At 39.6% G+C, this 21,815-nt stretch overlaps 1 protein-coding gene across 6 annotated transcripts in view; it reads left to right on the top strand.

The window, feature by feature from the left end:
* Positions 1-21,815, top strand: part of MAPK14 (mitogen-activated protein kinase 14) — a 73,616-nt gene that overhangs the window by 48,957 nt on the left and 2,844 nt on the right. For 4 of the 6 annotated variants that reach the window (XM_027126766.1, XM_027126763.1, XM_027126767.1 and 1 more), the window contains exons 9-11: positions 9,240-9,319; positions 15,938-16,016; positions 20,859-21,032. In XM_027126766.1, coding sequence (XP_026982567.1) covers positions 9,240-9,319; positions 15,938-16,016; positions 20,859-21,032 — 333 coding nt within the window. Of the gene's footprint in view, positions 1-9,239; positions 9,320-13,171; positions 13,252-15,937; positions 16,017-20,858; positions 21,033-21,815 lie in introns of those variants that run through there. The other 2 variants (XM_027126764.1, XM_027126768.1) reach the window with 2 other exon arrangements.

The raw sequence follows: 21,815 nt of genomic DNA on the forward strand, positions 1-21,815 counted from the left end.
CTGCACTGGGTCTTCGTTACTGCGCGCGGACTTTCTCTAGTTGCGGTGAGCAGGGGGGCTACTCTTCGTTGCAGTGAGAGGGCTTCTCACTGCAGTGGCTTCTCTTGTTTTGGAGCATGGGCTCTAGGCGTGTGGGCTTCAGTAGTTGTGGCTCGTGGGCTTGAGCGCAGGCCCAGTAGTTGTGGCGTACAGGCTTAGTTGCTCCGCAGCATGTGGGATCCTCCTGGACCAGGGCTCAAACCCGTGTCCCCTGCACTGGTAGGTGGATTCTTAACCACTGCACCACCAGGGAAGCCCTAGAAGTCTTCCCTTTTATGCATACTTCTTTTCCTTCTATGAACTTTAGGTAGAAAATCTAGCATTTAAACTTTTTACTAGGAGATTCTCTGTTTTTTCTTTTTGCGGTACGCGGGCCTCTCACTGTTGTGGCCTCTCCCGTTGCGGAGCACAGGCTTCGGACGCGCAGGCCCAGCGGCCGTGGCTCACGGGCCCAGCTGCTCCCCGGCATGTGGGATCCGCCCAGACCAGGGCACGAACCCGTGTCCCCTGCATCAGCAGGTGGACTCCCAACCACTGCGCCACCAGGGAAGCCTAGGAGATTCTCTTTTTAATATATGAGAATTCATTTCAAAATTCTTATTTTAGTAATTCACTGTTTCTTTCCTACTTGGCTCCTTCAGACAGATGTTCTCCTGGATCGGAACATTCAGATTCAGAGGACTGTTTTTGTAATATACATTCAGATTCAGAGGATTGTATTAGTAATATACATAACTCCCTTCTTGTCAGTTGCAATCTGTGTGGATATAGCTTTGGTTGCCTGACAAAGGGAGAGGAAAGTGTTTTCTATTACTTTTTAAAATTCCCAGTTGATTCTTGTGTGCAGCCAGTGTTGAGTACAACTAGAGTTTACCCTGGTTGGATTTTAGTTTTAATCTTTCAGGCTGACCCTGAAAAAGTTACTTAGTTAGCAGTTTTTCCTCATTTTTTTTTAAGGTACCAATGAGATCAGAAAAATTAAGAATCTAGAATTATCCACTTGGGGACCTAGAAAGATGTTAGAAAACATCTAGTTGAATCCTCTGTTTTTATAGATAAGGAAACTAAGAACCCAGAAAAAGATAGATACAAACCTCTGATCTGACTCAGGTATTAGTTTCTTTCCAATATTCTACTTGTTGCCTGTTCTCCTAATTTCTGAAACTCATTTTCTTAAAACCTTTGCAGAATGTGCTGGCCCCACACACTCTTCTGTTGCCCAGAAAAGCATGCATCTACTGCTTATTTATGATTTGAAGATGCAGCTGAATGCTGAGGCAACCTCTAGACTATGCTCTTTATTTGAGTGCACAGTTTTCTCCCTGTTTTCCTCAATTATTATTTATCTTGCATTTGGAACTGACGGTTTTAGCTTCTAGATAAGAACTATCTAATAGAACTTTCTGTAGGCTTGCAAATGGTTTATGTATGTACTGTCCAATAGGGCTGTTGGTAGCTACCAGCCACATGTGGATATTGAGCACTTAAAATGTGGCCAGTGAAACTTAGAAACTGAATTAAAAATATTTTTGTGGTTAAGCATATAAACATGAAATTTGCCATTTTAACTTTTTTTTATTGTGGTAAAATAAACATAACATGAAATTTACCATTTTAACCCTTTTAAAGTGTACAGTCCAGTGGCACTAATTATATTCATAAAATTGTGCACCTACCACCACTGTGTCCAAAACATTTTCATCACCCCAACAGAAATTGTACCTATTAAACAAAAACTCCCCATTCTTCCCTCCCACAGCCTGTGGGAGCCTCTCTTCTACTTTCTGTCTCTATGAATTTGCTTATTCTAAATATTTAATATTAAGTGGAACCACACAATCTTTGTCCTTTTTTGTCTGAATTATTTCACTTAGCATGTTTTCAAGGTTCATCCATATTGTAGCATGGATCATAACTTCATTTTTATGGCTGAATACTACTCCATTGTAGAGCTATACCGTATTTTATTTATCCATTCATCTGTTCATAGACACTTGGGTTGTTTCCACCTTTTGGCTATTGTGAATAGTGCTTCAGTGAACACTGACATACAAGTATCTCTTTGAGTCCTTGATTTCACTTCTGTTGGATATATATCTAGGAGTGGAATTGTTGAGTCATATAGTAATTCTGTATTTAACTTTTTGAGGAGCAGTCATTGTTTCCCAAGCAGTTTCACCGTTTTACATGCCCACCAGTGATGTATGAGCAATTTCTCCACATCTTCACCAACATTTCTTCCTTCCTTTCTCCTTCCCTCCCTCCCTTCCATCCTTCCTTCCTCCCTTCCTCCCATCCTTCTTCTTTTTTAAATTATAGCCATCCTAGTGGGTATGAAGTGGTATCTTTTTGTGGTTTTGATTTGCATTTCGTAATGACTAATAATGTTGAGTATCTCCCTGTGTTTACAGGCCGTTTGTATGTCTTCTTTGTAGAAATATCTGTTTGAAACGTTTACCCATCTTTTAATTGGGTTGTCTTTTTGTTGTTGAGTTTTAGGAGTTCTTTATATATTTTGGATATTGAGCCTTCACCAGATATATGATTTGCAGATATTTTCTCCCATCTGTGGGCTGTCTATTCACTTTTTTGATAATGTCCTTTGATTTACATAAGTTTTAATTTTGATGAAGTTCCAATTTATCTATTTTTTTCTTTTGTTGTTCATGCTTTTAGTGTCATTTCTAAGAATGTATTACCAAATTGAAGATTATGAAGATTTACTGTATTTTCTACTAAGAGTTTTATGGGTGTACCTCTTATACTTAGGTCTGTGATCCATTTTGAGTTAATTTTTGTATATGATGTGAGGTAGGGGTCCAACTTTATACTTTTGCATGTGGAAATTCAGTTGTCCTAAGTACCATTTATTGAAGAGACTGTCCTCTCCCACAGAATGGGTTTGGTACTTCTGTCAAAGATCAGTTCTATTCCATTGGTCTGTATGTCTATCCTTACAGCAGTACCACACTGTTTTGATTACTCTAGCTTTATAGTAAGTTTTGAAATCAAGAAGTGTTAAGTCTTTCAACTTTGCTCTCATTTTCAAGATTTTTTTTTTTCTCTTTGGGCTCCCTTATAATTCCATATGAAATTGAGGATTGGCTTTTCCATTTCTGCAAAGAAGGCTGTTGCAGTTTTGCTCGCGACTGTGTTGTATTTTTAGATCACTTTTGGTAATATTGACATCTTAGCAATATTAAGTCTTCCTATTCATGAATATGAGTTGTCATTCCACTTATTTAGGTCTCCTTTCATTTCTTTCAGCAATGTTTTATAATTTTCAGTGGACAGGTTTTTCACTTTCTTGGTTAAAGTTATTCTTAGGTATTTTCCTAGCATCTTTAGGATGCTATTTTAAATAGAATTACTTTCTGAATTTCCTTTTTGGTTTGTTCATTGTTGGTGTGTAGAAACACAACTGATTTTTGTTTGTTGATCTTGTAGCCTGCACCTTTGCATAGCTGAAAGCTGAGAGCTCTAGTAGCTTTCTTGTGGATTCTTTGGTATTTTCTATATGTAGGATCATGGCATCTGCAAATAGAGATAGGTTTACTTCTTCCTTTCCAATTTAGATGCTTTTATTTTTTTCTCGTTTCTAATTGCTCTGACTAGAACTTCCAGTATAGTGTTGAATAGCAGTGGTGAAAGTGGGCAGCTTTCTCTTGCTCTTATCTTCAGCCTTGAGTATAATTTAGCTCTGCATTTTTCATAAATACTCTTTATCATGGCAAGGAGTTCTCTTCTGAATAGTTTTATAGTTTCATAAAACTCATAGTTTTATGAGTGTATTTACCTGAATTTTAAATTTTATTAAATTTTCTTTAGATTACATTTAAATTTAATCACATGTGATTATTGGTATTGTATTGGACTATGCAGTTTTAGATCTTGACAAATCATCTTCCTATAATACCTTTTTCTCATTTTTTTTGCGATTAGTCTTCTTGAGAGAATCTTTTGTTACTAGTTGTTAATAATCCCTGGAGTTCCCCTAAAGATATAAGATATACTAATTTTTGTCTTAAAGCTAATTATGTTTTTAGGTTAGAAATTATTCTCATTTGTGACTTTGCAAAACCCTCCCAACTAGCTCAAAAATAGTACTCTTTTTTTTTTTTTTTTTAAAGAATGGAGCCCTTCCTCATAAGTCTAGTTGACTGGGTATATATATATATATCAAGTGGACACACCTGAGAGAACTGTCTATTAGAAAGAGAGTGGGGACACAGAATGTGTCTTCAGGTATGGTGCTAACTTATTTCAAAAACCATTGGTTCTGAAAAGAGTAAGCCAATTAGAAAATATTACTACTAATGATTGACAGTCTGCAGCCTAAGGAAGAGAGACAATGAGTTTCCTAGCCCTGTTGCACGTCAGATACTCTTTTCTTCCAGACATCTCAGCCTTGGCTTACTATTGTTTTCCTTTGCTAGGTAATCAAATGAATTTTGTTCATGTGTAAAACTTTTCTTTCCTTCTTTCATTTTAATAGAAATGGTAACTAGACATTAACTAGACATTATCATTAACTTCGACATTAACTAGAAGATAATGAGGCTCCTGCCATCAGCTTGCTGCCCTACTTTATATGACTTTTATTAGTGTTTACTGGCTCCTTATGTCTTCTTTTGATTTTTTTCAAACATTTTATGAACTACTTCACACATACAAAAAGACAAGGAATAATAAATGAACACCTATGTTTATATGACCCAGATTATGAGATAAAACATTGCCAGTAGAGTTAAAACTTCTGGTATACCCCTTCCTGTCACATCTACCCCTTTCTTTCAGACGTTGGTTTCAAACAGTCTCTCATTTTAAAAAAACAGTTGTACTTCAGACACTAAAAGCAAGTGTCCTAATAAATGTTGAAGAAGAAAAATATTTTATTAGGTTATTTGCCTTTTCTTCTCTAACTTAAGAATATATTTCCCCATTTGAAAAGGCTAGAACTCTCAGGCTTGTCCACAAATCTAAAGTACCTTAAAAATTTTTCCTTGTATGACAGTGAAAATGCCTATTTTGATGACCAAGAAGAGAAGGAAGTAAGCTAAGTCCCATTCTAGTCCACCTGTCTGTCACCAGGGAATTTCCACAGGTCTTTGTTCCAGCTTTGCCTCATACGGATTTTTTTTTTGAAAACTGCAGCTCATAAGCAGCAGTAGTCACATGTAGGTTCTGCAAATGGTCCTCTTATTCATCTTCAACTCTCCAGCCTGCAGAGGTTTCCTAGGAGTTGCCTAGAACACTTAGAAATGAATAGAATATCCCTCTTTTACTTTCCCTCTAAATACCCCATTACCCTTAAGTTTTTTTTCCTTGCCTTTTCATTCTGGCCACCTTTTACTTTTGTTACAGAGGACCTAGTCTAAAGAGTAACCTTAAGCCTAAGTTGTTTTAGGAAAAATCAGGAGATTTATGATTTAAATTTTGACATTGTGATTATTACAATTAAAACACATTTTTGACTAACAGTAAAAATGTCTGCTATCTAGGGAAAAATGGGTTAAACCTGTTAAGAAGGATGGCTTGCTGTGGAAATAATTGTCATAATGTGGTAAATTTTGCTTTGCTCTGCTTATATAGCTACTTGAAGCTCCTTCTGGCCTTAACTGCCTGGACAAATTGTAGTGGCCTTACCGTAGCTGGTATTATTGGAAGACTGACCTGTATTTCAATGGATTTGCCAGCTCTTGGAGAACCTATGGTGATTTCCTATGAGGTTTGCATGCTTTGACTTCCTTCATGCAAGTGCTTTTAGCTACTAAGTAGATTTTTATTTTGCATTGTGTGTTTACTAATCTCCTAAGTATTGGCTGTCATGCTGTACCAGCTCTTTGTCCGTACCCCTTACACACTCATTGCACTGTATTTGTATACTCTTTATGGTGTAAACACTTCAGATGGGGCATTTGCATATGAAATGAAGCAACTTTTCTTGACTTCTTTTTTGTATATAGACTTTCCATTAGAGTATGGTCATTCTAGATTTCTCAGGGCAAGACAGAGGGGTGGAGCTGAGTTGGAAAGCATATTACAGGCAGTCTTTTCAAGTTAATATTTATTGAGCTACTCAGTGGAAAGTGCTGGAGGTAAGATGGTACCTGTCCTCCAAACCAGAATGATCATACTCAGCAGAAAGTGAGCTATAGGAGTCACTTGAACAAATGTCTGCTCTCTGCTTATAAAACAAGGTGTAGTGATAAGAATACTATAATAGAGGTATAAATAAGTTACTGAGAAGAAGCAGAAATTAATTCAAACTCAGGATGTCCAGGAAGACTTCATGGCAGAGTTCTTGTTTGAGCAGGACTTTGAAGAGTAAATAGGGAAAGAAAAGGTTAGGTAGGAGGGGAGGATGGAGGGTATTCCTCTTTATGACTTGGAGAAATAAGAAGTTGGAAGCTTAAAAGTGCCTGGAATATTTGGTGTGAGTTGAAGCATTGAGTGCATTAAGGAATAATAGTTTGAGGGAGAGTCAGAAAAGAGCCTTGAGGCCACATCAGGGAAGGCCGTGAATTTGAGGCTGAGGAATTGGGGCTTTATTCCTCAGGCCTGAGGTTGTTTCATACTGGCTGAGGCAGGAGAACGACATGGAGTCCCCCAAGTCATTGTTGTCATAACAACTGTGACCAGTGGAAGTGGCATACTTTTCAGGTATGTTGGGGTGAAGTTAAGACACTTGAGAAGCCCAGAGTCTTCCTCAGAGGGAGTATAAAACTTGATTCTCATTTTCATTAGTCAGAAGTCTTTTATATAAGAGTGTCAATCTCACTAGTATTATTTCTAGAGATCAATTTTGATGCATTTTTTGTAAAACTACCTGTTTGAGAATTCAGGTAGTCCAGTTTTTTTCTCATATGTGATATACTTTATCTTGTGCGATAGCTACCCTGTTAAATTTGTTCCTTAAGAATGTGAGGGAACTAAATTTTTGTAAAATGAATCATTTCAAATGAGCAAAGAGGATCCTATACTAAATTCTGTCGTAATACAGTTAATTTGATTATTTTAGAGCAAGATGGTATCTGTCCCCACTGCTTGCTCCGTCCCCATTAATGTATGCTTTAAAATTGTTTTCTTAACAACACCTTGAATTAAGAAATCAGTATTGAAATTTTAGCCTCCAGAACACATTGATTTTTGCCATTTGCAGAGGACAAAATTTTCTACTATTTTTTAAATTTTTAAATTTTTTTGCCATGGCTCACGGGCCCAGCCGCTCCGCGGCATGTGGGATCTTCCCGGACCAGGGCACGAACCCGCGTCCCCTGCATTGGCAGGCGGACTCTCAACCACTGTGCCACCAGGGAAGCCCTAAATTTTTATTTTATATTGGAGTATAGTTGATTTACAGTGTTATTCTCTACTATTCTTAATTCAGAAGTAACTTCTGTGAGGGGACTTGCTTTTAATTTATTTTGTATAGAACATAAATTGTTTGAGTCTACGATGGGGTTCTGCAAACCTTTTCTTAAAGGGCCACATAGTAAATATTTTAGGCTTTGGGAACCATACGGTTTCTGTTGTAACCACTCAATTCTGCTGTGTAAGTTGAAAGCAGCCATAGACAATACATAAACAATGAGCATGGCTGTGTTCCAGTACAACTTTATTTTCAAAACAGACAGCAGATTGGGGTTTGCTGACTCCTGTCTAGAATTTTGTTGTGTTTAAGCCAATTCCATATCTGGAGAAAAAAAAAAATGGGGCAGGATATTATTGCGTAACCAATTCCTGTAACTCAGGCAACTCTGGCTTGCAGAGGCCATTATTTTTAAGTTACACTGTACTGCCTTCATATGTATAATCATAAACAGAAATAGTTTCTTGCATTCTCTCTCCTCTCCATCCTGCCGTACCTCCTTAAATATTTTGAGTGCCCACCACGTAGCAGATGTTAGGCTAAGCACTGGGGATAAGTGGTGAACAGGCAGAGCAGCCCCTCTCCTCATAGATCAGTAGAGGTGACAGACAATAAGCAAACTAAGCAATTATACATTGTGACGAGCACTGTGACGTTATCAAGCACTGTGCTGAGGTGGAGAATAACAGGGGGGGCAGTGCTTCTTCCATAGAGTGTTGGGGGAAGCCTCTCTGAGGAGGTGAAGTTCAAGCCGACACCTGAAGCTGAGAAGGATCTAATCATGCAAAAAACCTGACAGGGTTTTTTTTGACAGGAATCAGAAGATAGTCATCCTCTCCTCCTTTTCCCTCTGAATGTCAATATACACATGGATAAGCTATTCAAATTTTCATAGAGAATATTGAAAGCTATTTTATAAGATTTTTTTTCTCTCCTTTTAGCTTTTTAGGCAAGGCTAAAAGCAGTAAGAACAAATGGAAAGTTTCTGTCTTCTGGTCAATACATGTACATACATAGTGAATATGCACAGAAGAGTTGGCTGCCACAATAAAGGTCTGGGCCTTGTGGCCTATTATTTAGAGCTCTGGGGATGCGTGAGGTTTGTTAATGCATTTATAAAGTTGAAGCCTCATATGCTCTATGTTATGGCGCTCCAGAAGGCTGTGCAGATGCAGTGAGGTGGTGGGGCCCTCTGCTGGCTGACTATCGCTCACAAATGCTTCTCTGCTTACCATAGTCAGTGTGGACAGAGAGGTTTTCTGGAGGACATCTCAAGTGGTTAGGCCCCGGGAGGTTCCCAGGCCCCTGTCGTATTACAGGCTCCTTAGATCAAGCCTTAGGGGAATATTCACAGGTAGGCTTGTACATCCCTAGCTCCTACGCTCTCTGCTTCTTCCTTCTCTGTGACCTTCTGCTGACCGGTGCTCTTTGCTTGACTGGCTACTGGTGCTTTGGTGGAAGGTAAGGAGGTAGGTGTGGGCTGAGCATATGGACTGAGTGATGCTTTTGTGTTTTCACATGCTGTCTTTGGCATCTAAGTACCCAGCTATAGTCGCTTCACTTTACTGATAGGGGATGTTGACAGAAGCATAAAATGAATATAAGTTGGATATGTGTGTGGTCGCATTTTGAATCTTTGTACAGGAGGAGCATGTTCTACTTGAAGTGACCATCCTACAGAAGGCTTGACCTAGATGAATTCACCATTTTGGCTTGGTTTGGGGTTTTTAATTTTTGTTATTGGGGTATTTTGTTTGTTTTGTTTTGTTTGTTGTTTGTTTTTCATTTTTATTTTGTCCCAACATTTTCCTTTATAGTCCACCATTAGATATTGATCAGTTGAAGCTCATTTTAAGACTCGTTGGAACCCCAGGGGCTGAGCTTTTGAAGAAAATCTCCTCAGAGTCTGTGAGTTGTTGCTTTGATTGTAATAATCTGCCCTGTTGGGAGCCTCTGCCACTTCCCTTCTGTCAGTCTGTACTTTGACCCGGGTATGTTTGTAAGCACATATGCCCTTTGTGTGCTGACTTCCGAGATGAAGGGTGTGTGTGTGTGTGTGTGTGTGTGTGTGTGTGTGTGTGTGTGTGTGTACCTGCCTGCTCACATGCATGGGTGTGTTTTGTTTTCTCTCTATCTGGGTATGTAATACTAGAGCATAGGAGCTTGTATTGGGCAGTAGTATGCCAGTAAATGAGATGTGAGATTCTAATTCATTCCAAGAGATTAATGGAAAACTTGTTGTCTCCACTCTCCAGCCCTGACTTCGTCTTTCTCAGTTTCACATATACTCAAGGGCTCCTTTCACTTTTGGGTTAGTGTTTATCCTCAGAGCATGAGCCTCACCATGTATTAGTCTAGCTTTATCACTAAAAGAAGGAAATGTGCATTATCTGCACTCGCTTGCCCTTTTCCAGAAGTTACTTTCTTTTTATTATTTTAGAATAGACAATTCGCACATCTTGTGTAAGGTGTCTATCCCCCACAGGGGTCCCTCTCTACCCAGTCTCCAGACCATCAGAGGTAACAGCCCCACTCCTGACACCTCAGATAACACAGGAGTAGGGTTGTAAATCCTTCTCCCACAGCCTGCCTTTGTAATTACAAGTTTGAGTAACCTGAGAAAAAGCTTTGGAGCTAATGCCTTCCTGCTTCTAAGCAGGCACTTAGAGAGAAGCCATGGGAATATGACTCTGGCTTACTTTGGCTCTCATTTCCTGCTGTTGGTCAGTTTCTTGGGCCAGACGCGTGAGAGAAATCATGAAAGCCCAGTCTTTCTCCCCTTTCCCTTCTGTCTGCTGCCAGGCAGTTGGATAAAAGGGAAAAAGAGCTGTGGAGCCAAGTTCCAGTTGTGCCTTTCTGGATTCTCCTCCCAGCGTTTCTGACTGAAGGGGTCCCTTTGCCCAATTGGAAAGACTGCTGGGTAGCCAGAGGCAGGCTTTTAATTTGTTTCATTTAAGATGAGGAAGCAAAAGCACAGAAAGACTGTGACTTGCCCAAGTCACGCACTGAGTCACTTGACAGAGCTGAGCATACATCCCAGATGTTCTGATAATGTGTTCTAAACTTTAATCTCATGATTGCACACTGTTTTGAAAGTCATTGTCAGAGTTATCAACCACAGTGTCAGCCTGAAGGAGTGTTTCCTTTTGCTTTATGAAATGCAGAAAGCTGGGTTGGAGTGAATCAAAGATATGGGATGATGTTTAGAGAGGATGGTGCTTTTTTGTCTTAAATGCATTTGCTTAGAAAGATTGGCTAATAGAGAGGACATGGGGCAAGGGAGTGGGGTTGGGGAGGAACTCCATTTATTAATGAATAGTGCTCATGAGACTGAGATAGCAAATGCATTCCCTGTCTGGGGGTGGCCACTAGCAGCTCTTTCTCAAGTCTTCTCGCCCACCCTCAGCCATCTGCCCTATAGGTACGTGCTGTTAGTCACAAGAATTTCTAGAAGAAAAAGTGTGGGTAAAACGATCATGTTTACCTGTCATTAATCCATCTTTTTTTTTTTTTTTTAAGAAAGAAACAACACTAAGTGCCTGACCTAATAATGAAATGTCTTTATCTTATGTGATATAGGGCACATCATACATTTCAACAGCTCTAGTATAGAGTTCGGCATAATAAAATTGAGTATCAGAATACAGAACTTAAGTAATATTGTATTGAGTATAGAAATAAGAAAATGGTGTTTTTTTCTCCTGCATAGTTACGACTAGTGCATAAAAGTAATTTAAACATTGAAAAGGGTACACAAGATTAATTTGATGTTAGTGATACTGTTCAAGTACTAGTTTATCTTAGAAGCACATGATTTGTGGAACACATGATGCATAAATAACAAAGCCAGGTGAATAAAATGGTTTAAAGCTTTTCAAAGTGAAAAGAAAAATTCATTAGTGGAGGAATGTAGTAAACAGAGAAAGCCAATGGCTATTTTCGTTACTCCTGAAAAGTAGTGAAGAAGTGATGCCATTATTTATTGATTGATGGAATTCAGTCAATAAATAATAGGACATTCTGAGTAAGAGAGTGCAGTGATAGATGGGCTGACTGAGAACAAGTTAGCATGTGCCATGAGAAAGGGGATAAATGGGTCACGATGGATGTAAGGAGAGGGAATTTTTTTTGTTGGTGACCCACTACCTGTAGTAATCAGTGAAAGGACAAAAAAAAATATCATATTAAGAAAGCAAAAGCCCTTTCACTGACTCACTCTCACATTTTTCTCTGGAAATATTTTCTTCCTAACTTTCCGACAAAAAGGGGATACAATAACCTATTTAACTAAAGGAGACAAAAAAAAAAAACAGAAAATGTGCAGGCCAAGTTATTGTTCACAAGAAAGAAGAGAAAGGTGACAGGATTTTAACATTTAAAACCCAGCTGGTATTCCTATTGCTGGTTTACTTATTGACCCCCTTTTGTTCTTTCTCTTGGCATGCAAAGTAGTTTGTTATGTAATTTATTTAGAGGTAAATCTAAACTTTATTGAGAATGTTAAAAGAACTTCATACCACCTTTTGAATTTGCTGGCTTCTGTCTTTGGGCCAGGGAGCATGAACGGCAGGGTGGAGCTCATGGCCCCAGCTCTTTCCTAATAGCCAGCCTTGAACATGTGTTTGTAGTAATCTGACCACTAGGGAATCTGAGTTCAGAGGATGAGCTAAAGTGGAAAAATCATTGAGGGAAGCCACAAAGAAGTGAAATTACTTGATTCAGGTACTTATTGAAAATTATGCTACAACAGAAGGAGAGAATTAATAGATAACAGCAAAGGGAATATGAAAAGGCTTTTATTGAATTGTGTTGAGGATTTTAAAAATCCCATCACTCTACTTTAATAAGCAACACATGATAAACTAACAATTCTTGTAGTGTTTGTGTTAAAATTGATGGGACAGCTAAATGAGAGAAGTTTAGAGTACAACTTACCTACGTGCGCATACGTTTGGAAGGCCTCATAGTTCTGCCTTTGTCAGATACTTGCAGAGTGTTTTGCCAACTTCCTCCAGGATGTTTTTAAGCAAAAGTCAGTCTGTTCATCTGTTAAAGAGACTTGTGGGAGAAATCATTGTGGCATGCTGTAATACTGTCAGCAGCTTGTGACTTCTGTTTTGTCTCTGCCATTAGCTTCTAACTTTCCCCCCCATCTCCCTGTCACTTCCCATTGTGTGTTTGTGGCATGTATTTTAAATGTATCACTAACTACTGTCTTTGAAACTTGGCACTGCTTATCAACCCACATACCACCTTGGTCTTACCTTAGGAGGGGTGGTATTTTGGAGAATCACCTGAACCTGTGCCACAAAAATTTAACCTCTACCTTAAATGGATATATTGGACATTTTATTATATCCAAAGTTGAGTCACACTTTTCTGAATCCTCTCCATTTACCCCACAAGCAAACACGTTTTGGCCATCAGTACTTGAAAACAGTTCTCTGGCTGGCATCCTGGATCCAAGGGGCAGTCTCTTTCCAGGGAGCCTAAATATTTAATGTTAAAGATGATGCTAAAACCAAAAGAAAGTTTTTCTTCTCCACATGGCCGGTCACGGCCACATGCCTACTAACTCTCATGCCATTCACAGAAGCATGATTTCACGTGCAGCCTTGGGCTCTGGCCTGGGGTGGGTGGGATGGGTGGAAGTAGGCTATTTGTTTGTTTGGGGGTGGCTTTTTGGCCTTTTTTAAAACTTGAGTTGAAAGTTATTTCTCGCATTGTATGCTTAACAATGCCCTTGACTAGGCATCTAAGATATTAACCAGCTTCAGCAGATTATGCGTCTGACGGGGACTCCCCCTGCTTATCTCATTAACAGGATGCCAAGCCATGAGGTGAGAACAAATAGACTGTGCAGGGATATCTAATTCAGAGGGCCACATTCTCATTTTATTGCCACTGTATAACCAACACAGTTTTCAATGTCACTGAATGCTTGCATGTGCCTTGAGGGCTACTAAGGCAAAGACTGCCTGTGTGCTATTACAGAATGTTGACATTTGGGATAAAGCGTCACCCAGTCCTGTGAACTGAGAATATAATTTACAGGCTTGTACTTAGAAAATGATGTTACTTTTATATTTGAGTTTTATGAATTGAGTGCTCAAGAGGAAGTTCGTGTTTTCCTAGGATTCTATGCCTACAGTCAGGGTATGCTACCATCTAATGATTTTCAGCTGGAGGTGTATTAACTGAAGGCCATTAACATCCTTTCCTATTCATCCATTTTTTTAATGACTAAAAGAAGAGTCTTCATTTAAAAAGAAAAAACAAACCTAAAAAAATGTCTAATGCTAGTAAGGACTATATTTAAAAGAAGATATGCAAATAATATAAAATAAATTTGAACACTTAGATAGGGTTAGGTGCCTTTTTTACCAATGCTACTTAATCTAACTCTGGTTTTATCATCAGAGATGATTGGGGCACTTCTTTCTAAGGTGCCCTTAATCTTTTTGGGAATCAGGTTGGCAACACAGCTTTATTCAGGTAGTCTTTTTATTTAGCTTATTATAGGGAAGATTGTTCTCTGCATGAGACAGGTCTCTTAACTCTGTTTTCCCTTCATTCTTTTATCTACATGCTCAAGTAGGAAGGGATAACAGGCATGTCGATAATTCAATTCCTAGAGCTTTCTTTTCAAATCAGAGAGATTCTCAGCTGCTTTTCAAAAAGTGGGCCTCTCCTGCTTGCTCTGCATACAATGACTAAGAATGTGAAGTTATTAAGAGGTACAAACTACCATGTATAAAATAAATAAGCTACAAGGATAGGTTATACAGCACAGGAAATATAGCCAATATTTTATAAATAACTCTAAATGGAATATAATCTATAAAAATTTGAATCACTGTTATATACCTGAAAATAACATAATATTGTATTATATGTATTAATATTATAGATATAATTTATATATATATATATAAATTTTAAAAAGGTGAAGTTGCCCTAGCAGCTAGAACTTTTTCTCACCTTGTATGTGTGTGTATATACGTACATACATAACTATAATGCATACCTTTAAAGAAGTTTTACCTCAGCTACTCAGATGGACTGATAGTGGGATTTATTCTTTGAAACAGGGAAGGTCATAAACTTACTTTAGTACCTAATATCTGAAGCACACATTTATGAGTTACATTTGTGTTTATATGATTATTAGAGCTGTCAGTCCTTGAAAGTATTTATTAGCACCTTAAGTTCCTTAGAATGAAGTCCAGAAATTGTCAGGCTTTCCTTTCTAAAGGCAACAGTGATAGCAGCTAATGTTTAATTTGAGCTCTCCCTCTGAACCAGGTACCACGCTAAGGAGGTACTGCTTTGTTATCGCTAGTCCTCACTCCAGCCCTGTGAGGTAGGCACTGTTATTAACCCTGTTTTATAGACGAAGAACTGAAGACTTAAAAGAGAATAAGTAATTTACCCAAAGTGGTAAAGTCAAGATTCAAACTCAGGCCTGTCCCACCCCAAGGATCAAACTTATAAAACCTATATTGGTATATAAATTTTTGTGTGTCAAAATTTTAGTTGGAAGCTCTCATGAGTTTTATCTTGCTTGAGTATCACAATAACCATATGGTATAGGCAAGCCAAATACTAATATCTAATAGTAATACTAATATTTTACAGATGAGGTTATTGATATGCTAGTTAAGACTTGCCCAAGAAGATGGATCTTATAGGTGGTAGGGGAAGGATTTCTGCCTAGGCTGTGTAACTTATCCACTATTCTTTATTACTCTTATTAAATTGGTTTAGTATTTTTAAAATGTGTTTGAACCTCTTAGAATAATATATATAACGCTTATGGTTACTTTCTTGTCACCATGAATATTTTGTTAGCAAGGTTAATACTGATATCCTTTTCATATACTAAGAGTACCTGCTGAGATCAGCACCATCAAAAGACAGTTGATCCTAGACTTTCCTTGGGAATACCAATCCCTATGCCAACTGCAGCTTTTTTAGGAAGGCTGTCTCAGAAAGGTCTACTTCTTAGATATCTTTTTTTTGTGTGTGTGGTACGCAGGCCTCTCACTGCTGTGGCCTCTCCCGTTGCAGAGCACAGGCTCCGGACGTGCAGGCTCAGCGGCCATGGCTCATGGGCCCAGCCGCTCCGCGGCATGTGGAATCTTCCCAGACCGGGTCACGAACCAGCGTCCCCTGCATCGGCAGGCGGACTCTCAACCACTGCGCCACCAGGGAAGCCCTTAGATATCTTTTTAAACTTCTGATCCTGTGACCAGAATGCTAATGAAAGGGAACTTAATTGGTTCGCATTTTTGTTCACTTGAAATTTAACTGTGAGTGATAGCAGGAGTAAATAAAGGTGCTGATCGTAAATAAGGAGGTTAGGTTGGCAGTAAGAGAGAAGTATTTAAAGAATGTCAGTGATATTCATAAACATTGAAGCTAGCAGACCCTGTCAGTTAACACTCGTTCTTTGACAGGACCCAGACTCTTTGAGAGCAGCAACAATACTGAACAAAGCCATTTTGAAAACCCTCTGTTTTACAGGCAAGAAACTACATTCAGTCTTTGACCCAGATGCCAAAGATGAACTTTGCAAATGTATTTATTGGTGCCAATCCCTTGGGTAAGTTGACCATATCCTCATCTAATGGATTCAATATCAATATATTCAATATTGGTTATGACATAAGTTAGGTATTTGAAGAAGAGTTTTTCCTTTTGACTAAATACCATTAATTAAATCTTGGAAGGAGGTAAATAATGCCATTTATTATCTGTGTTTGTATTATCAGGTTTTTTTTTTCAGTCTCATGACATGCTTATATATTTATATGATCACAGAATTTGAATGGGGAAATAGGCTGGGACAGTGAGGAAAGGAGAGGAAGTAATGGGAACGCTAGGAGAACAGATTGAGGGATACAGGAAGAAAGAGGAACAGAGAAAAGCCTGTGAGTCGTTCACCACTGCTGTTGGGTTTTTTTTTTTTAATAGATTTATTTATGTATTTATTTATTTAATTTATTTTGGCTGCGTTGGGTCTTCGTTGCTGTACGCGGGCTTTCTCTAGTTGCAGCGAGCGGGGGCTGCTCTTCGTTGCAGAGTGCAGGCTTCTCATTGCAATGGCCTCTCCTATTGTGGAGCATGAGCTCTAGGCCCGCAGGCTTCAGTAGTTGTGGCATGCAGCCTCAGTAGTTGTGGCACGTGGGCTCAGTAGTTGTGGCGCATGGGCTTAGTTGCTCCACGGCATGTGGGATCTTCCCGGACCAGGGCTCGAACCCGTGTCCCCTGCATTGGCAGGCGGATTCTTAACCACTGCACCACCAGGGAAGCCCACTGCTGTTGTTCTGCGGTGTCCCTCACTGAGGGAGAAAACAACCAAAGCACAGATGGTGGTTAGTAGACCCACCCAGGCGCTCCCTGCATTGTGCCCTGCTCTACCTACAGGTCCCATCATTCTCAGGTACTTTTCCCTCCCCCCTTCTTCTTTTGCCCTTAGAGACTTAACCATTCTCTCTTTGCGAAGCTAATTTGCCACCACAGACTTTAAGGAATGGCTCCATATTCCTTCCTGCCACCATCACTTCCAGGATCTTTGGCAAAGGGACGTAACAGTGGCAGCTGCAGGATGTGTACTGCCTTGGCTAAAAAAAAAGAGTTGCTTTGTTCCTTAAAACCGGGGGCTGATGTGTACTTTTTTTGGTCCCCAAAAGTGTTATTGCCTGAGACTCTAATTCCCTGACTGTAGGAGAAGACGGAGGACAGTGCTATTTAATGACAGACACAGAAAAATCAAACCAGGGCCTCTCTATGACAGGAGGGGACCAATGCTGTGATAATAGTACAATCAACCTTCTTACTTTTCTGAAGATTGTATCTTAGTAGTATGTTTTTTGGTGGTGGTTGTTTTTAAATTTTATTTATTTATTTATTTTTGGCTGTGTTGGGTCTTCGTTGCTGCGTGCTTGCTTTCTCTAGTGGCGAGCGGGGGCTACTCTTTGTTGTGGTGCATGGGCTTCTCATTGTGGTGGCTTCTCCTGTTGCAGAGCACGGGCTCTAGGCGCGCAGGCTTCAGTAGTTGCGGCGCACGGGCTCAGTAGTAGCAGCTCGCGGGCTCTAGAACACAGGCTCAGTAGTTGTGGTGCACGGGCTTAGTTGCTCCGCGGCATGTGGGATCTTCCCGGGCCAGGGCTTGAACCCGTGTCCCCTGCATTGGCAGGCGGATTCTTCTTAACCACTGCGCCACCAGGGAAGTCCCTTAGTAGTATGTTTTTAAATCTCAGTTTTGGTCATCCCTCTGCTTAAGGGTCCCAGCAACCGGGCTTCAGGTTTAGTTTTATCCTTCTGAGAGCTGACACCCATAACAGCCTCTTTAGAAGTTGGAGTGAAGGCTAAGTGGCTTTACTTTTTTAAGTACTTCATCCACGGTGATTGTTTGAGAGCAGTTTAGTGTTACTGTGATAATTCTTACAATAGCAGAGATGCTCGCACTCTTTCAAGTGTTAGGCAGCTATAGATGAGTCCATGTCGGCCTTTGAGACGGAGAGTATGTCAGATCTCAGCTGGATCACTCTCACATCGAAGAAAAAATCCACAAACTCATCAGGGGTATACAGAACTCTGCCGGGGTTGGCTTGGGTTTGCATCTGCCCTGGTATGCTGTGGTTGGCTTTGTATGATTTGTTTATACTGTGTTATCTAGTTCAAGGGTCTGTGAGAAGCTCTCTTTGAGTCATAGTACTGTAGGATGTTGGGAAATTATGTTGTATGCTGGTCGCTCCCCTGTCTGTCATTCTGTTATGAGTTTTTTCATCATATCAGCTCACATTTTGACATGGCAATGCTTACTGTTTGACTTCCTGAAGGCTGACTCAAAGAGATTTGTTAATTCATTTTTCCGAGGAAGGGGGAATATGTGTGTGTCCCAGCAGCTTATTTGGGTCACATCTATCCTGATAGGTGTCCCCCTTCTCTGGAATCATGACATTTAAGCATTCAAAAGAACTGGATACCACTTAGTACTGCAGGCTGCTAGTGAGTTGAAGGAGGCTTTGAGCCATCTGCTGCTCAGCACTGCAGTTCTCAAAATTTAAACAGACCTATCAGTCCACTGCCCAGTGATGTCATATGGAGTCTCTTGCAGGCAGAGCATGGTGTTACTGACCAGGAACTTGTGCCCAGCATGTTAACCGAGAAGGAATATACTAACAGTGTAAATATTGACAGCTCTGTTTTGTCCATTACTGACTTCAGGTTTCACCATTAGCCTCAAAACATGAAGTAAAACTTAAATTGCCCTTTGATGGAGTGTGTGTATTTGTGTCTGTCAAGATCTTAGAGGAATCTTTTTCTTAACCTTGATCTTATTTTTTATCAAGGTATTGGTTATAAGGACATGGTTCTTTTTACCCTGGGGGTGGCAAAGACTCATCATATGACCCAAACAACACCTGATAAGATTATTCTTTCTAAGTAGAGAAGAAGAATATATATCTAGGCAATTTTCCCAATGCTTTAAAGTGTAAACTTATGAACTTGACACATAAATATTCCCTTTGTTCCTGTAGTCCTCTGAAACCCACATTTCTCCTTTGGATTACTCTGGAATTGAGGCTGCAGGACAGGGGTCTTTTACATCCTCCAGTGTATGCAGCATGGATCTCTTCAGGAAACAGTCCTCCCCTTCACTACCCATCCCTGCCCCCTTCCACGTTTAAGGAGACATCGATAATTTGCAAAGCTTCAAATGCCTTTGTTACACCAAAGTGATAACTGTCAAAATGTCACTGTTTGTCCTCCCAAGTGCCACCGTTCTGAAACTCAAAACATCCTCATTTGTAAGAATTAGAAAACAAACAAACAAACAAAAAAAACCCACTGTTTTGTGACCCCCTAATGAATTAGTTGCTGGGAAGGAAAAATCAATGGATGCTGAAAGCTGTAAGTGAAAGAAACTGATATTTACCTGGTTTGTCCCACTGGGTACTTTCTTGGGGCAAAAAAGAAACATTTTAACCCAGTGATCAAATTTTAGCATCATTATTAATGGGACAAATGGCTTTAATGTACCATTAAGTACATAGCATCACCTATGAAATATTCTTTCCAAAAATATTTATAACCCAATTCTTACCAAATTTTCAGATCTAACAGGGTTCAGGAAATACAGGGAATAGAGGAAAACAAGGGTGTAAGTACATGATAGCACAAGACAACCGGGGGTGGGTATTTTCAGGTCAAAGTTAGGAAAAAATAGGGGTTACAAGTGGGGGGATTATTTTGAGACTAAGGAAACTCAATCTAATGCATTGCATGGCCCTTAATTGGATCCTGGTTTGAACAAACTAGGTATAAAAAACAACTTTAGGGTAATTGAAATTTTAACATGTACTGGATTTTAGATGATATTTGGGAATTATATATTTGTCATATGTTATAACAGTTTTATGATTGTGTAGGAAGCTATCTGTATGCTGAAATATTTAGAGGTAAAGTTTCATGTCTCTAATTTTATTTTAAAATGGTTTGGCAAAAAATATATGTATATATAGATAAAGAAATACAGAAGGTTAATTGTTGATGGTGGGCATATGACTATTCACTGTCCTATTATTTTGTATACTGAAATTGCTCATAATGATTTTATCCAAATACCACGTCTCATCCACACACCCATAAAAAATCCTCAATTTGTTCATTAGATCCATTAGATGAATATTCACTTGCCTTATGTAAATAAACAGAAGGGACAAAACAGTAAGAAACCGGCCCTACTTAACCTCTTGTGGATTACTTTAGTTATGGACTTTCATTCTGACATTTTGACCATAGTGGTAGCAGTTTGACACTGACATTCCACAGAAGCTTGTTCAAACACAATCTGTTACTTTTTAAAATTCTTCTTTACTAATATATTCTCTAGTTTTGGGGGGGGTTATTTATTTATTTTTGGCTGCACTGGGTCTTCATTGCCACACGTGGGCTTTCTCTAGTTGCAGCGTGCGGGCTTCTCATTGCAGTGGCTTCTCTTGTTGCGGAGAACGGGTTCTAGGCACGCGGGCTTCAGTAGTTGTGTCTCGAGGGCTCTAGAGCGCAGGCTCAGTAGTTTTGGTGCATGGGCTTAGTTGCTCCGTGGCATGTGGGATCTTCCTGGACCAGGGCTCGAACCCATGTCCCCTGCATTGGCAGTTGGATTCTTAACCACTGCGCCACCATGGAAGTCCAGTAATATATTCTTAAAAAATACAAAATCCACCCACACATCCATACACGCATGCAAGCATGCACACACATGTATGTGTTTAAAGGAGGAAAGGAGTAATATATCCTAGATCAGATACTTCGGAGAATTCTTTGTTTGGGTATGAAGGGTCAAAACTGTGTGTTTGCTTATTTAATATGGCATAAATTTTTGGTAACGTGTTAAAAACTCTTCTTTTTTCCTTCCAATCTGTGGTACTGATAGCTGTCGACTTGCTGGAGAAGATGCTTGTATTGGACTCAGATAAGAGAATTACAGCAGCGCAAGCCCTTGCACATGCCTACTTTGCCCAGTACCACGATCCTGACGATGAACCAGTGGCTGATCCTTACGATCAGTCTTTCGAAAGCAGGGACCTCCTTATAGATGAATGGAAAAGTAAGTCATAGCAGGATGAACATCTAGCTTGAGAACTTAGATTTAAAAATCTTTCCTAGGTGAACCACTATCCAAAAGCTGTGTGGGGGTGGTGGTGGAATTTTTTCTGGTTATATCCAACTCGTTAAAACTTGTAATGAGGGTCTCTAATGCAGAATGAGTATGTTCCTCTGATGGAAACTGTCTGTTGTAGATGACGACACTCTGGACCTTTGAGATGCTTCTGTCTGGTCTGATTTTGTGCACAGCCCCTCACGTCTGCATAGAGCTTTGAGGTTCTCAGAATTTCTGCATTTATACCATCTCTCTGAGCTAAGTAGGGAATAGGGAATTTTTACAAGTGATAGAATTGGGGCGAAGAGAGTTTATATCATATCTCTTACCTTAGACATAGTTAGGGATGCAGCCAGAAATGGAACCCAGGTCTCCCATGCCCAATCTCATATTCTCTCCATAAAACACAAATTCAGAACTCGAGTTAAATCCCAAAAGCCAGGATTATCTGTTGCTGTAGCGTGTGGGATTGCTTTGCTACTCTTGAGCATCTTCTCCAGAGCTTTAAAGAGGAGGCACTAGATGATGAAAGAAACAAGAAAAATGGTTCTTTTATATGTATCCTTGAACTTCTGTGTAATCACACGTTCCATTAGGATATTACACACAAGCAATGAGGCAATTATTTGAAGTAGCCCATCGAACCAGCGGCCTGAACAGGGAGGAAGGATCTTGAGCTTAGAAGTTAGGGTGCTTGCCAGCAAAGTGCATAGTCTAAACTCTCACGTC

The sequence above is a fragment of the Aethalodelphis obliquidens genome, unplaced genomic scaffold, assembly GCF_003676395.1.
Source record: "Aethalodelphis obliquidens isolate GAN/ISIS:26980383/991018 unplaced genomic scaffold, ASM367639v1 scaffold31, whole genome shotgun sequence".
Taxonomy (NCBI): Eukaryota; Metazoa; Chordata; class Mammalia; order Artiodactyla; family Delphinidae; genus Aethalodelphis; species Aethalodelphis obliquidens.